Below are 12,697 nucleotides of genomic sequence, written 5' to 3'. Positions count from 1 at the left end.
AAGTATCAAACTAGCCTATATGGCTTAGTTTCACCAACTAAACATTGAGGGGAGCTTTGCAGGGCTTCCTATTTATTTTAAATAAGTAGCCTGTGACTTTACTGTAGAAAAGTTGGAAAAACTCCGAAGGCCCTCTTGCTCTGCCTCATAGTCAAACTATATTGACCATTATGTAGTCTTACAATAAGGACTGCCCAGGCTTTAGTCCTGATTACAACCTTACACATTCCATCCATAAACAAATGTACCCACATAATCATTTAGTTAATCTCCTAGAATAATATTTCAGTTGCAATTCAGTATAAGATGCTGGGACTGAAATAAATGAACCCGCTTTTATCACAACTACCAGCAATATTTCCCACAACCAAAAGAACAACTATAATTTACATTTACGTAGAGCCTTTAATGTAAAAATGTTCAAAAGCACTTGAGATTTTTTTTAAATAACCGGACACCAAGAAATGAAGGAAGAAGAATTGGGGGCAGTGACAGAAATCAAGATGCAAGAGAGGTTTTAAGGAGGTTTTTGGAGGAGAGGATAGAAGTAATGAGGCAGAGTGCAGAGCTAAAGTGGCTGACCGCACCGCAGCCAAAACTGGAGCACAAAGAAAGGTGAGAATCCGAGAGAAGGGTGGATACAGGAACATACGGCTAAATGAGGTGGTAGAGGATGGCGAAGGGCGAGGGCATGGATGGATTCATAGATGAAGTCAAGGTTTTTGAAACTGATCTGTAGACGGAAAGGGAGCTGGTGAAGGTTGGTAGGCACAGGCATAATGGGGGCATGGGAGTTGGTGCAGGAGAGGATGCAAACTGTGCCCTTTTTGACAAGTTGAAATTTGTGTAGGGCTGAACTTGGGGAGCCAGGGAGAAGAACATTGGAATAATTGAGTCGATGTGACAAAGGCATGGACATGTGATTCAGTGGCAATGGAGATGAGGTGAATGAGAGGCAGGTGATTTTGCAGAGGTCAAAATAGGCAGTTTTGGTGAAGGCAAGGATGTGGGGTTTGAAACTCTGCTCGGAGATGAACAGGACACTGAGATTGTGCACCATCTGACTTATTCTGAGGGAACTGTCGGAGCTAGAGAAGGAATTGGGTGCTAAGATGGGGAGTTTTAGGTAGCAGCCAAACATAATGGCTTCCATCATTGCTGATGCTGAGTTGAAGGAACTTCTTGCTCACCCAGGACTTGATGTCGGCTAAGCAGTCAAGCAGCACAATGATGGTTGAGGAGTCAAGAATGCTTGTAAAAATTGACATCATGCGTACGAATTGTGAGCAGCATACAGGTAAAGAAAAGAAGGGGGCCAAGGATGGAGCCTTGACAATATGGGGTCAGGAAGAAAAGCCATTATAGGTGTTGTGCTGGCTGCATTGGGACAGGTGTGGAACCATGCTAGGGTAGTGCCATATAGGTACACAACTAAGAAAACTATAGAATGGTCAACTGTATCAATCACAGCAGAGCAGTTGAAGAAGTCTGAGAGGATAGCTCATATCAATCACAGTCACAGAGGATGTAACTGGTGACTTTGACAAGAGCAGCTTCAATGCTGTAGGCAGGGCAGAAACCTATTAAATGGATTCAAAAGGGGAATGATGAGGGGGGTTGGTACAAAGGTGGGTGGCAGTAACAGGTCCAAGCACGTTAGAGAGAAAGGGAAAGTTGAGATAGTTGGAGAGGGCACTGTGATTAATTGAGGGCTTTTTAAGGAGAGAGGATGACTGTTTTGAAAGGGAGATGACAGAATCTGAAAAGTGGGAGCCATTGATGGTCAAAGAGTTTGGCCCTGCATAGGCGAGTTGAGGTAGGAAGGGGGTTGATGGTGCAGGAGATGAGTCTCTTGGAGGAGTTGATGTTCATATGAGCAGGGAGTAGGTGAGGAGAAACTGTGGAGTGATGTAAAGTAGGGGCATGGGTATAGGGAGGGCTTGAGTGGGTATGGGGAAGGAGGTATCTGAGGAACCGAATGGAGAGCCTTGATCTGTGAGATGAAAACCAATTCATGAGTTCCTTGCATTTTCTGTTTGAGGTGAAGATAGAGGGTCAGAGGAAGTGGTTAGTTATTAAGAGAACCTTAGGGTTGTCCTTGCCCTCAAGGGTACTCGTGGAGTAGTCGGAAGATTTGGACCAAGATGAGAAGATATGTTGACTTGAATGATTGCTCCAGATCTGGCATTGAACAAACAGACCAGTTGTACACCTCACCTGCTCAAATCTGTTGACCTCCTTTTATGTAGAGGTAAGAATTGTACCAGACAGAATGAAGAGCATGGTGTGCACTCGGGAGCATGAGCATCGAAGGCAGCTGTTGAGCAAGTCACGTGTAGCAGATGTGTCAATGCATGTGGGAAAAGAAGGGAGAGACATCTTCATGGGGCAGGATGAAGGGGCGGGATCTTTTGGGGGTACAGAAAGGGAGATGTAGATCATCTGGGAGCAGCGACAGGGAAGAGAGATAATGTCTACCCCCCACCCTTAGAACTGCCGTATCTGGTACCTCCCAGGCCTTGCCCAACCCAATCCCTTGCTCTGAACCGAGCTTGCATGTTTCCTTCTTTCATTAAAATGTGTTTCAGCAGTTCCCAGGTGACTTCTTTCTGCCTACCTCTGGTACCCACTTACAACCCAGTAGGTGTTGATTGTCCTCTTTCTGCAAGGCCTGGCCTTTTATAACAAAAAAAAGTTTGATACAAATTGAGTAAATCAGTGAATTCAGCCCACTGTAGCCCCATACTTCATTCTCCATTGTGGAATACCTCGGCTGATAGTGTAGAGAGTTAAAATGTTATCCAGCAAGTTTTGGGGTTCATTTCAAAGATTTGTATTGTTTTTGTCTGGTAATTCTGCTGTTTTGCACCATACCTAACCCGAGAACCTATCATTGTGCAATATAGAGCCAAAAGTCACGTCCTCCTACACTGTCCACCCACCTCCCACATTAAAATTGCTAAGTAAGCTTGTTTTGTGCCTTGATTCTGAAAAACTGGAACCACAAATATATGCACTTCTCAGCAAAGCATAAACAGTGTCTGCATTTGTACTGTATCTTTTATCTACGCTTCCTGCTTCAAAATAGTTAGTGGTGGGTGTAATGTATGAGACAAAATGGCATGCATCGTGGTCCACAGTACTTGTGACATAACCGACTCAACAGATCAATTTCAAGAACCCTGTCCACTCAAACACGATTTGCTTGCTTGAAGCCTTGTTTGCACTGAGGTTTGTTCTGAAGTTATTACAGTAGGCATTTAACTCTGATGTGACATGCATAGTGCAACCTTCACACTGAGTTGCCCCAGCACACACGTGCACTTCCCCGACCATCTTTAGGTCTCAGAGCAGTGTAGGCAGAGGCCTGGAGGGATGCAAGTTTGCCTCCATGTAGCAAGGGAAACACCACTATAAAAGACTTGACGTCACCACAGTGTAGTGTAAATGCAGTTGGTCTCTGATCTCAGTTTCCCAGAAGTGAGCCATACTGGAGTCACTTGGCGAGCTGGTGTAGGCAAGCTGCCCAACTGTTCTCTGCCCTATTATCGGAAATCATGTTGTAATGATTATTGTGCGACAGTATAGAAACAGTATTGAAATACATTAAACACAGGAACATTCTTTAACTTGGCAATCCATAAGTATCTGGTCCATTTCTGCAGGATGGGTGCAAAGCCTCCAGGCAAAGTACGTGGCACCTTGCATTTATGGGAAATTCACACTAACCTTTTGTTCTCCAGAAGCCTTCCATTTATGTTCAAGCGACCTGAGTTTTCATTCTGCCTGTTATGAAAGTTGAAGTGAATTTAGTTAATTTGAGTTACCAACGAGGAACTTCTACAACTTGATGCATTTGGGTTCCATACAAAGTTTTTTTTTTTCACCTCCGCCTGAACAGGTAGAGGCAGGGTCTTGGTTTAATATCTCATCAGCAATAAGAGGTTGAGGGTTAAAATCCACACTGGGAACCTCTTAACTTGAGTCGGTGCTTTTGAGAGAGGAGGGAGAAAATTAGGGGTGGGGGGGGGAAATCTGAAATTACTATGCACGTGTTATGGCCCCATTATTTTACTAACCAAACTATTTCTTCAGGGTGTGTTGCAGTGGAATGAATAATCTGGTTTTCCAACAGGTGGTATGGCCCAGTTGTTTGTGCTGAAGTAGTCCCAGTCAAATATGCAAAAGCAGACAGTGCAGCAGTAATACATCACAACACTCGAAGAATTATGGCAATTCCAGGTGTCTTATCCGAGCACCCGAGGAGACAGCGTATCTGTTCCATGAGCTCCAGATAAATAACATTTTCCACCATTTCCTTAGGCAGATTTCATCTATAAGGGAGCCTGCATTGCTGGGCAGATGGAAGACTACTAGACTGCTGCAGTTGTCAGTTCATTTAATAGCCTCACAGTAATTCATTTGGATGTTCCAAGCTGCCTAGGTCTCTGCAGTGACAGTGAACTCGCATTTAGATTTCGAAAATATCTTGTGAATTGCAATGATTTCTCTTTGCTTAACTATTCCCACCCCAAGTGTCCTGACGTCTTCAGTTGAAGGTGCTGAATTGTACTTGGGTATAGCTCCATTCACATTGACCACCCTCCGTTACTTTTCTCAAGTGGCCGTTCTTGATCTGTGAGCTTAGACGTTGAGTATTAGCCAACTCATCAACAGTGGGGTGGAGTGGGTTGGCATTGTAGCTGTCCAATCCTTACTCCGCGGATATCCACACGTGTACTTTAGTGAACACGGACGGGGACCCTGGCAGATTTTATTTTCTTCCCCCACTCCTTCCTAGCACCAGGTTGCTGAGGTCAGTTGTAGCACCCATATCATTGCCCGGGCTTAGCATCACAGCAGATAGTGTTTACCTAGCAGGTCATCGGCTGAATGCTATAATGATGTTGATTGCAGTTTTTATTCCACTATTAAGTGGACCTGTGTTTTTCAGGTCTTCTGTTGGATTCCCTTATGGAATACCAGCCATACTCGACACCTACCATTTTCCATTTATGCAATATGTTTTGTTTATCATGAAACTGGGAGTGACATGCCTTTTCTGTGCGATATGCGAATGGCAGAGGGGTATACAGGATATTGACACCAAATACAGTTTTGTACACTGAACCATCTATTTTAATTGTTTACCAATTATCTAGAAACTATTTTGGTTTTTTTTTCTCCCCCTCAGATCCGGGATGAATGGGGAAATCAAATCTGGATCTGTCCCGGCTGCAACAAGCCAGACGATGGCAGCCCAATGATTGGCTGTGACGACTGTGATGACTGGTATCATTGGTAAGAAATCTGTTTCCTTGAATTTCTTTCTAATCTGTGAAACTGTCGGAATGATAAACATTGCCCACTGTGTCCCATTGAAGAGACGCACAAGCAGAATATGACGACATACATTTATATTGAATAATTACCTTAAAATCTGAGTACAACCTAAGGATGAAACATGCTAAAATTTCTACGCCAGTCCTCCTCATCGTGGTTTTCAGAGCATTTTTAAGGTGTAATTGTTGAGCAGTTACACTGAAGCACCATGTGGAGACGGGAAAAATCAGAGACCAAGTTGTCACCTGACCTCTGCTGTTGTGAACCTTCTCATGGCCAGCTCAAGGGGAGCACCGCCTGGCTCCTAAAGAAGGTTACCTGCCCTCTCCACCAGTTGATGTGTAACTCCAGGAGACCTGAATTAAAGGGAGGTAGAAAATAAGTCATGGAGAGAAGTAGAGATTATGTAACTTCACCCCAAAAAATGATCCATTGTAAGATACTAGCTTCATAGCACTCAGAAAACATTAAAATGATTGATGGAACTTGTATTAATTTCATCTTTTGATGGCTCCAATCATCATGTGAGGTTCACAACAAATCTGGCTTTGAGAAAGTAAGTTGTTCTGACAACCTGAAACCTTTTTTTATATCTAAAATATGCATCATTTTTGTGATTATTTATAAATGGACCTTTTTGAGTCTCCGTAGGACCGAAGGGTGATGATTTTTCTTGTAGTGTGTCCTAAAATATTAGTGTATGACATTGGAAGGAACCTGCGAAAACCCAATTTCAACAAGGCACATAACATCACGTGAATGAATTTGAGCTCAAACAACATCCCAATCTAACACTTGACATTAAAGCTAAACAGTTGTTTGACCCACCTCCAGGAGTTGGCCTTGCTTGGGCAACGCATCAGGTGTACTGTAGTATAAATGCAACACATTTTGACAGGGCTTTATACCTGCTAGGAACCTCAACAATTTACTTCTGATTCATTGGGCCAGAATTTGCTGTCAAAGTAACGGCTAGGCTAATGGTGCTCGCCGTTATTTATGGGTAAATACTGCAGCAACTTCAGGCGAGGAGCAGATGCGCGGTTAATTGTGAATATCCAAAGGTTGCTGACCGAGTTGCGCCGCTCTGCTGTTAACTTCGCGAAAATGGCATCTCGCCCGTAGCCTTTTTTTTTAGGAACTTGTATTTTCCCATATATCCCCATTAAACTCACCACACAAACTTAAGCCTTGTCATTGTAAGAGTAAGTACCTTTTTCACAACGTGATAATTGTTCATGACTGCCACTCAACCTCTCTGGCACTGAAAATTAACAAGTGTGGAGTCTCATTCCTTCAGGTTTTCAATTTTTGGGGCCATTTTAAAAATGTCAAATTTTAAATGTTCTTTTTCTTTTTTCTGTCTTTTTTTCCCTCTCTAAATCCAATCTATCTTTCCCTCTCTTTGTCTTTCTGTACCTGATTTGACATTGAATTCGCCCCCTTTAATTCAGCCTCCTTCTCGGTCCTTCCTGTGTTTGTTTTCCAATCCTTAAATCTGATTGGTTGCGGAGACACCCTGCTGGTTGCCCTGTTCACTCTGGTCCCAGATGCCCTGTTGCCCTCGCTGCGCCGTTATCCGCTCCCACTTTCAGTCACTTTGTGGGCAAATATGTATTTTGAGCTGAAGGGTGCGGGGGCAAATCGAACTGACGGCAGACGCCGTTCAATGTCCGTTCACAGCAAAATCTGGCCCATAATTTTCTGAATGCTCTAAGAGCATTACAAAGACTGTGGCGGGGAAGCTATATTCCTGCTGCCATCTTCAATATGCCTGACTTTTATACTTGTTCATTAACTAGCACTGTGTAAAGACTTATGGTCATAAGGCATTGTTTAGTTCTGTCGAAATACCCTTGAAATGTGGCAGTATCTTACATTTAATATTCATTTTCTCAGGCCTTGCGTTGGGATCACTGCAGCGCCACCGGATGAAGTCCAATGGTTTTGCCCTAAATGCATCAATAAGAAGAAGGAGAAGAAACACAAGAGAAAGAAATCTCGAGCACACTGAGAGGGCTTTCAAACTACTTCCCCCTTTTTTTTTTTGCAGATTGTTCCATTTTAGTTCCAGTTTTTTGAAAGGGCAACAGTGGTGATGAATCAACAATAGGAGATCCAGTGCCACCTGCGACCTGATTAAATGTCTTTGTACAGTGCAGAAAATGTAAAATTGCTCCGAGGATCCACCCATTTCCAGGAAAAGGCGAGAGAATGAAACCCATTGTTAGCCTTTTTGTGTAATTAATTGTATACTTTTAAAATGAAAGTTTGTATTATATATCACAATCATTTTTTGCATTCTATATGGACTATTCATCGTCATAGTTATGCTTGTAATATATTTTATCTTCTCTGCTCAGAACTCCCATTGCTTCAACCAACAGTGGCATGGTGATTGTAACCAAAATAATGGATCGCTAAGGTTTATTAAGAGAATAAATTACATTTTTTTTTTAAAAGATACTGTAGTGGACAGTAAAATATTTGTGGTGCTATTTTTGGAGAAGGGGACGGGCTGTAACATATACCTTCAGACTTTCAATTGTACTGTGAAACATTGCTATAGAAGCTGCTGAAGAGCTTTATTTGAAGAGCGCCAGGATCTTCCATGCAAAAAATTTCAAGTGAGTAACTTTAAAAATAAAATAAAAAACATCCCTTATCAGAGCTGAACCTGTTTCTGGCTGGGACGGAGATCACCTCTTGTAGAAGGTAGGTTCTGCAGGGAATTCAGGGCCAGAATGGTCTCCTGGACTAGTTTCATAGAAACATAGAAGATAGGAGCAGGAGTAGGCCATTCGGCCCCTCGAGCCTGCTCCGCCATTCAATGAGATCATGGCTGATCATCCAAATTCAGTACCCTGTCCCTGCCTTCTCCCCATATCCCTTGATCCCTTTAGCCTGAAGAAATATATCCAACTCCTTTTTGAATATATTTAATGAACTGGCCTCCACCGCCCTCTGTGGCAGAGAATTCCACAGGTTCACCACACTCTGGGTGAAGAAATTCCTCCTCATTTCAGTCCTAAATGGCTTACCCCTTATCCTTAGACTATGACCCCTGGTTCTGGACTCCCCGGCCATCATAAACATCCTTCCTGCATCTAGTCTGTCCAGGCCTGACAGAATTTTATAGGTTTCGATGAGATCCCCTCTCAATCTTCTAAACTCCAGTGAGTATAAGCCCAATCGACACAATCTCTCCTCATACGTCATTCCTGCCATCCCAGGTATCAGCCTGGTGAATCTTCGCTGCACTCCCTCCATGGCAAGAACGTCCTTCCTCAGGTAAGGCGACCAAAACTGCACACAATACTCAAGGTGCGGTCTCACCAAGGCCCTGTACAACTGTAGCAAGACATTGTAGCGGTTCGTGTAGATCGCCACTAAATAAGAGAGTTTGACTTCGACGAACTATTAACAAGTTGTTTATTTACAGGAACAGACTAATTACATCAGGTAAGATGGCAGGTAAGATGGCTGACTGTAGGAGCACCGTGGTATAGGTCTTGTCCCAGCGGGGACTCCACGAGGACTGACTAGAAGTTTCCCAGCTCAACTGCCAGCAGGTTCCGAGCTCTACTGTTGGAAGGTTCCGAGCTCTGACGTCATGACGTCAGAGTACAGGAGAGAAGCCTGAGTATAGTAACAGACATACAGTAAGGTAAGTTAAAGGGAATTATGTATCTCAATGTAAGGGACAACCGGTGGTACCGCCACATAGGCCCCCCCCAGAATTCGCTTTAACGAAAGTCCAAGGATGAGATGGTCTGACGAGCTGGTGGTCACGGCGGTCGTGCTGTCTCGACTTGGTAGGCGAGGTCTGAAGATGCTGCTCATGAGCGGATCCTTACGTGCGTCGTGGCGAATAAAACGTATCCGTCAGGTGAAGGACCGTGGAGACGTGCGAAACAGCAGGCCTTGTCAGAGTGACGGGCAGGTTGGGCGGACGCGGGCGATGTCTCCGTTGATGTTGAAACAAGTCCTTGTTCTGACTAACTCTGCAGGAATGCCAAAAGAGCGATCCAGAAGGACTTGACAGGCGAGGTCGGTGAACTCGCCAACAGGTGAGCGAAACCTTCGGGAGACTGGAACGCACGGAACGGTGCATGCCATAGTGCTACGACGATAACACAACGGAGGGTGAAGAGTTGCTGCGTTGATCAGTGATCGGTGAGACCAGCAACTTTCACGTGGCTGATCGCGGCCGCAGGATGCCCGCTGGGCCCGTCCTCGATGTGTGCAGCTTCAGTAGACGTTTGCATTTGTTAAAGGGAAAACTGGAGAAAGGGCGGCAACGGTCCAGGTTGTTGTTGCTTTCGGGAGAGGTAAACTCTGCCTGGAGGGCGGCAACACTTGTAGTAGTTGTAGATTTAGGAGAAAACAGCCGTGAGGGCGGCAACGCTTTTCGTTCGCGCTGAAACGTGTAGTAGGTAACACAACCAGCAGGCTGACGGGCTGGTGCGTCGTCGGCGGGGAACGAGTCTTTGTGTTACATGAGGGCAGGGTCCTCGTGGTTCGCGAGGGATGGATCCTCGTGGTTCGCGAGGGATGGGTCCTCGTGGTATCCCTGCAGGGCACGCTCCGATTTTGTGGGCCCGAACATGCTGTACCCTGCGCTTGGAGAGATGTATACTTGCTGTTGCTTTGGACGTAGAGGCGGACGATCCGTGTGACGGTAGGAAAGACGAGTACGGGGACCGTAAGCAAGTGCGTGGTCGGCGCCGCATTGATGTTCTCATCGAACGGGGCTTCTACCTTTATAAAGCACGAGGGAGACTGTGGCTCCCTGGATTGCGGCAGCGACAGCAAAATGGCTGGTGCTTCCATGGTGTGCTTTTGTGAAAATTGCTCACAAAAAAACGGGGTCCGGTTGAGTTTTGTCCGTGTCAAACGGGATCTGCTCCAGGCTGCGCTTACCTTGCGAATACATTCGCAAAGACGGGGTCGCCTTTGGAGGAATCGGTGTTAGGCGGTTGCTGTTCCGTGGTTGTTCGTCGGTTGTGTGTCGGTCGTCTTGTGGGAAGACGAGATTCAGGCTACGCGTTGCTACCGTGAAAATCGTTCACGGATACGGGGTCACCAATTGTAGTGTAGGAATTGATGAGCTCCCGTACTCACGTCGTTGGGTCACCAATGTAGCGGTTCGTGTAGATCGCCACTAAATAAGAGAGTTTGACTTCGACGAACTATTAACAAGTTTATTTACAGGAACAGACTAATTACATCAGGTAAGATGGCAGGTAAGATGGCTGACTGTAGGAGCACCGTGGTATAGGTCTTGTCCCAGCGGAGACTCCACGAGGACTGACTAGAAGTTTCCCAGCTCAACTGCCAGCAGGTTCCGAGCTCAACTGCCAGCAGGTTCCGAGCTCTACTGTTGGAAGGTTCCGAGCTCTGACGTCATGATGTCAGAGTACAGGAGAGAAGCCTGAGTATAGTAACAGACATACAGTAAGGTAAGTTAAAGGGAATTATGTATCTCAATGCAAGGGACAACCGGTGGTACCGCCACAACATCCTTGTTCCTGTACTCGAACCCTCTTGCTACGAAGGCCAACATACCATCTGCCTTCTTAACCGCCTGCTGCACCTGCATGCTTACCTTCAGCGACTGGTGCACAAGAACACCCAGGTCTCTTTGCACGTCCCCTTCTCCCAATCTATTGCCATTCAAATAATAATCTGCCTTCCTGTTTTTGCCACAGAAGTGGATAACCTCACATTTATCCACATTATAGTGCATTTGCCATGTTTCTGCCCAATCACCCAATCTGTCCAAATCGTACTGGAGTTTCTCGACATCCTCCTCACAGCTTACCCTCTCACCCAGCTTTGTGTTGCCTGCAAATTTGGAGATATTACATCCAATTCCCTCGTCTAGATCATTAATATATATTGTGAACAGCTGGGGTCCTAGGACCGATCCTTGCGGTACCCCACTAGTCACTGCCTGCCACTCGGAAAACGACCCGTTTATTCTAACCTTCTGCCTGCCAACCAGTTCTCTATCCAAGTCAATACCTTGCCCCCAATCCCATGTGCCTTAATTTTGCACGCTAATCTCTTATGTGGGACCTTATTGAAAGCCTTCTGAAAGTCCAAATACACCACATCCACTGGTTCTCCCTTATCTATTTTACCAGTTACATCTTCCAAAAAATTCCAGTAGATTAGTCAAGCATGATTTACCTTTTGTAAATGCATGTTGACTTTGTCCGTTCCTGTCACTGCTTACCAAGTGCTCTGCTATTACATCTTTTATAATAGATTCTAGCATTTTCCCCACTACTGATGTCAGGTTTACCGGTCTGTAATTCCCCGCTTTTTCTCTACCACCTTTTTTGAATAGTGGGGTAACATTAGCTACCCTCCAATCCATGGGTACTGTTCCAGAGTCTATCGAGTTCTGGAAGATGACCAGCAATGCATCTACTATTTCTAGGGCCACTTCCTTAAGTACCCTGGGATGTAGATTATCAGGCCCTGGGGATTTATCAGCCTTCAGTCCCATCAATTTTCCTAACACCATTTCCCTACAAATACTGATTTCTTTCAGTTCCACCCTTTCATCAGGCCCTATGTTCCCCGGCATCTCTGGGAGGTTATTTGTGTCCTCCTTTGTGAAGACAGAACCAAAGTATGAATTTAGTTGGTCTGCCATTTCTTTGTTTCCCATTATAAATTCCCCTGATTCTGACTGCAAGGGACCTATGCTTGACTTCACCAATCTTTTTCTCTTCACATATCTATAAAAGCTTTTACAGTCAGTTTTTATGTTCCCTGCGAGCTTACTCTCATATTCTATTTCCCCTTTCTTAATTAATCCCTTTGTCCTCCTTTGTTGAATCCTAAACTGCTCCCAATCCTCAGGATTTTTGCTTTTTCTGGCCAATTTATATGTCGTCTCCTTGGATCTTATGCTATCCCTAATTTCCCTTGTTAGCCACGGTTGTGTCACCTTTTTTGTTTTATTTTTATGCCAAACTGGGATGAACAAACTCTGTAGCTCATCCATTCGGTCTTTGAATGTTTGCCATTGCCTATCCACCGTCAACCCTTTGAGTGCCATTCCCCAATCAATCCTACCCAACTCGCTTCAATCGCCTAGATGGGTTGGAGAGGAATTTCCCAGACTTTTTTTTTCCAAGTTAGCCTGGGTTTTTTATCTGGTGTTTTGTGTCTCCCAAGAGATTGCATGGTTTTGGGTGGAGTGTATATATTGTGATACACGAGGTATTGCAATTGTGTGGGACAGGTGGCATGGACCAGAGGGTCTTTACCTGTCCCTCATTGTTCATGTGTATCAGCAATGTGGACTACAACGTCTATTTTGTCAGACTTCAGCCAT

At 44.8% G+C, this 12,697-nt stretch overlaps 1 protein-coding gene across 3 annotated transcripts in view; it reads left to right on the top strand.

Annotated features, from left to right (window-relative positions):
- taf3 (TAF3 RNA polymerase II, TATA box binding protein (TBP)-associated facto) overlaps positions 1-7,807 on the top strand; it is a 203,864-nt gene extending 196,057 nt beyond the window's left edge. For all 3 annotated transcript variants that reach the window (XM_086010738.1, XM_086010737.1, XM_086010739.1), the window contains exons 6-7: positions 5,195-5,301; positions 7,243-7,807. In XM_086010738.1, coding sequence (XP_085866864.1) covers positions 5,195-5,301; positions 7,243-7,357 — 222 coding nt within the window. In that variant the 3' untranslated portion in view covers positions 7,358-7,807. The remainder of the gene's footprint in view (positions 1-5,194; positions 5,302-7,242) is intronic.
- Positions 7,808-12,697: the final 4,890 nt, after the last annotated feature.

Source organism: Somniosus microcephalus, chromosome 17 (genome assembly GCF_052327205.1).
Source record: "Somniosus microcephalus isolate GS21.2 chromosome 17, FLI_Smic_1.0, whole genome shotgun sequence".
Lineage (NCBI taxonomy): Eukaryota > Metazoa > Chordata > Chondrichthyes > Squaliformes > Somniosidae > Somniosus > Somniosus microcephalus.
Note: the sequence above shows the minus strand (reverse complement) of the source record. Positions and strands in the feature narration are given on the sequence as shown.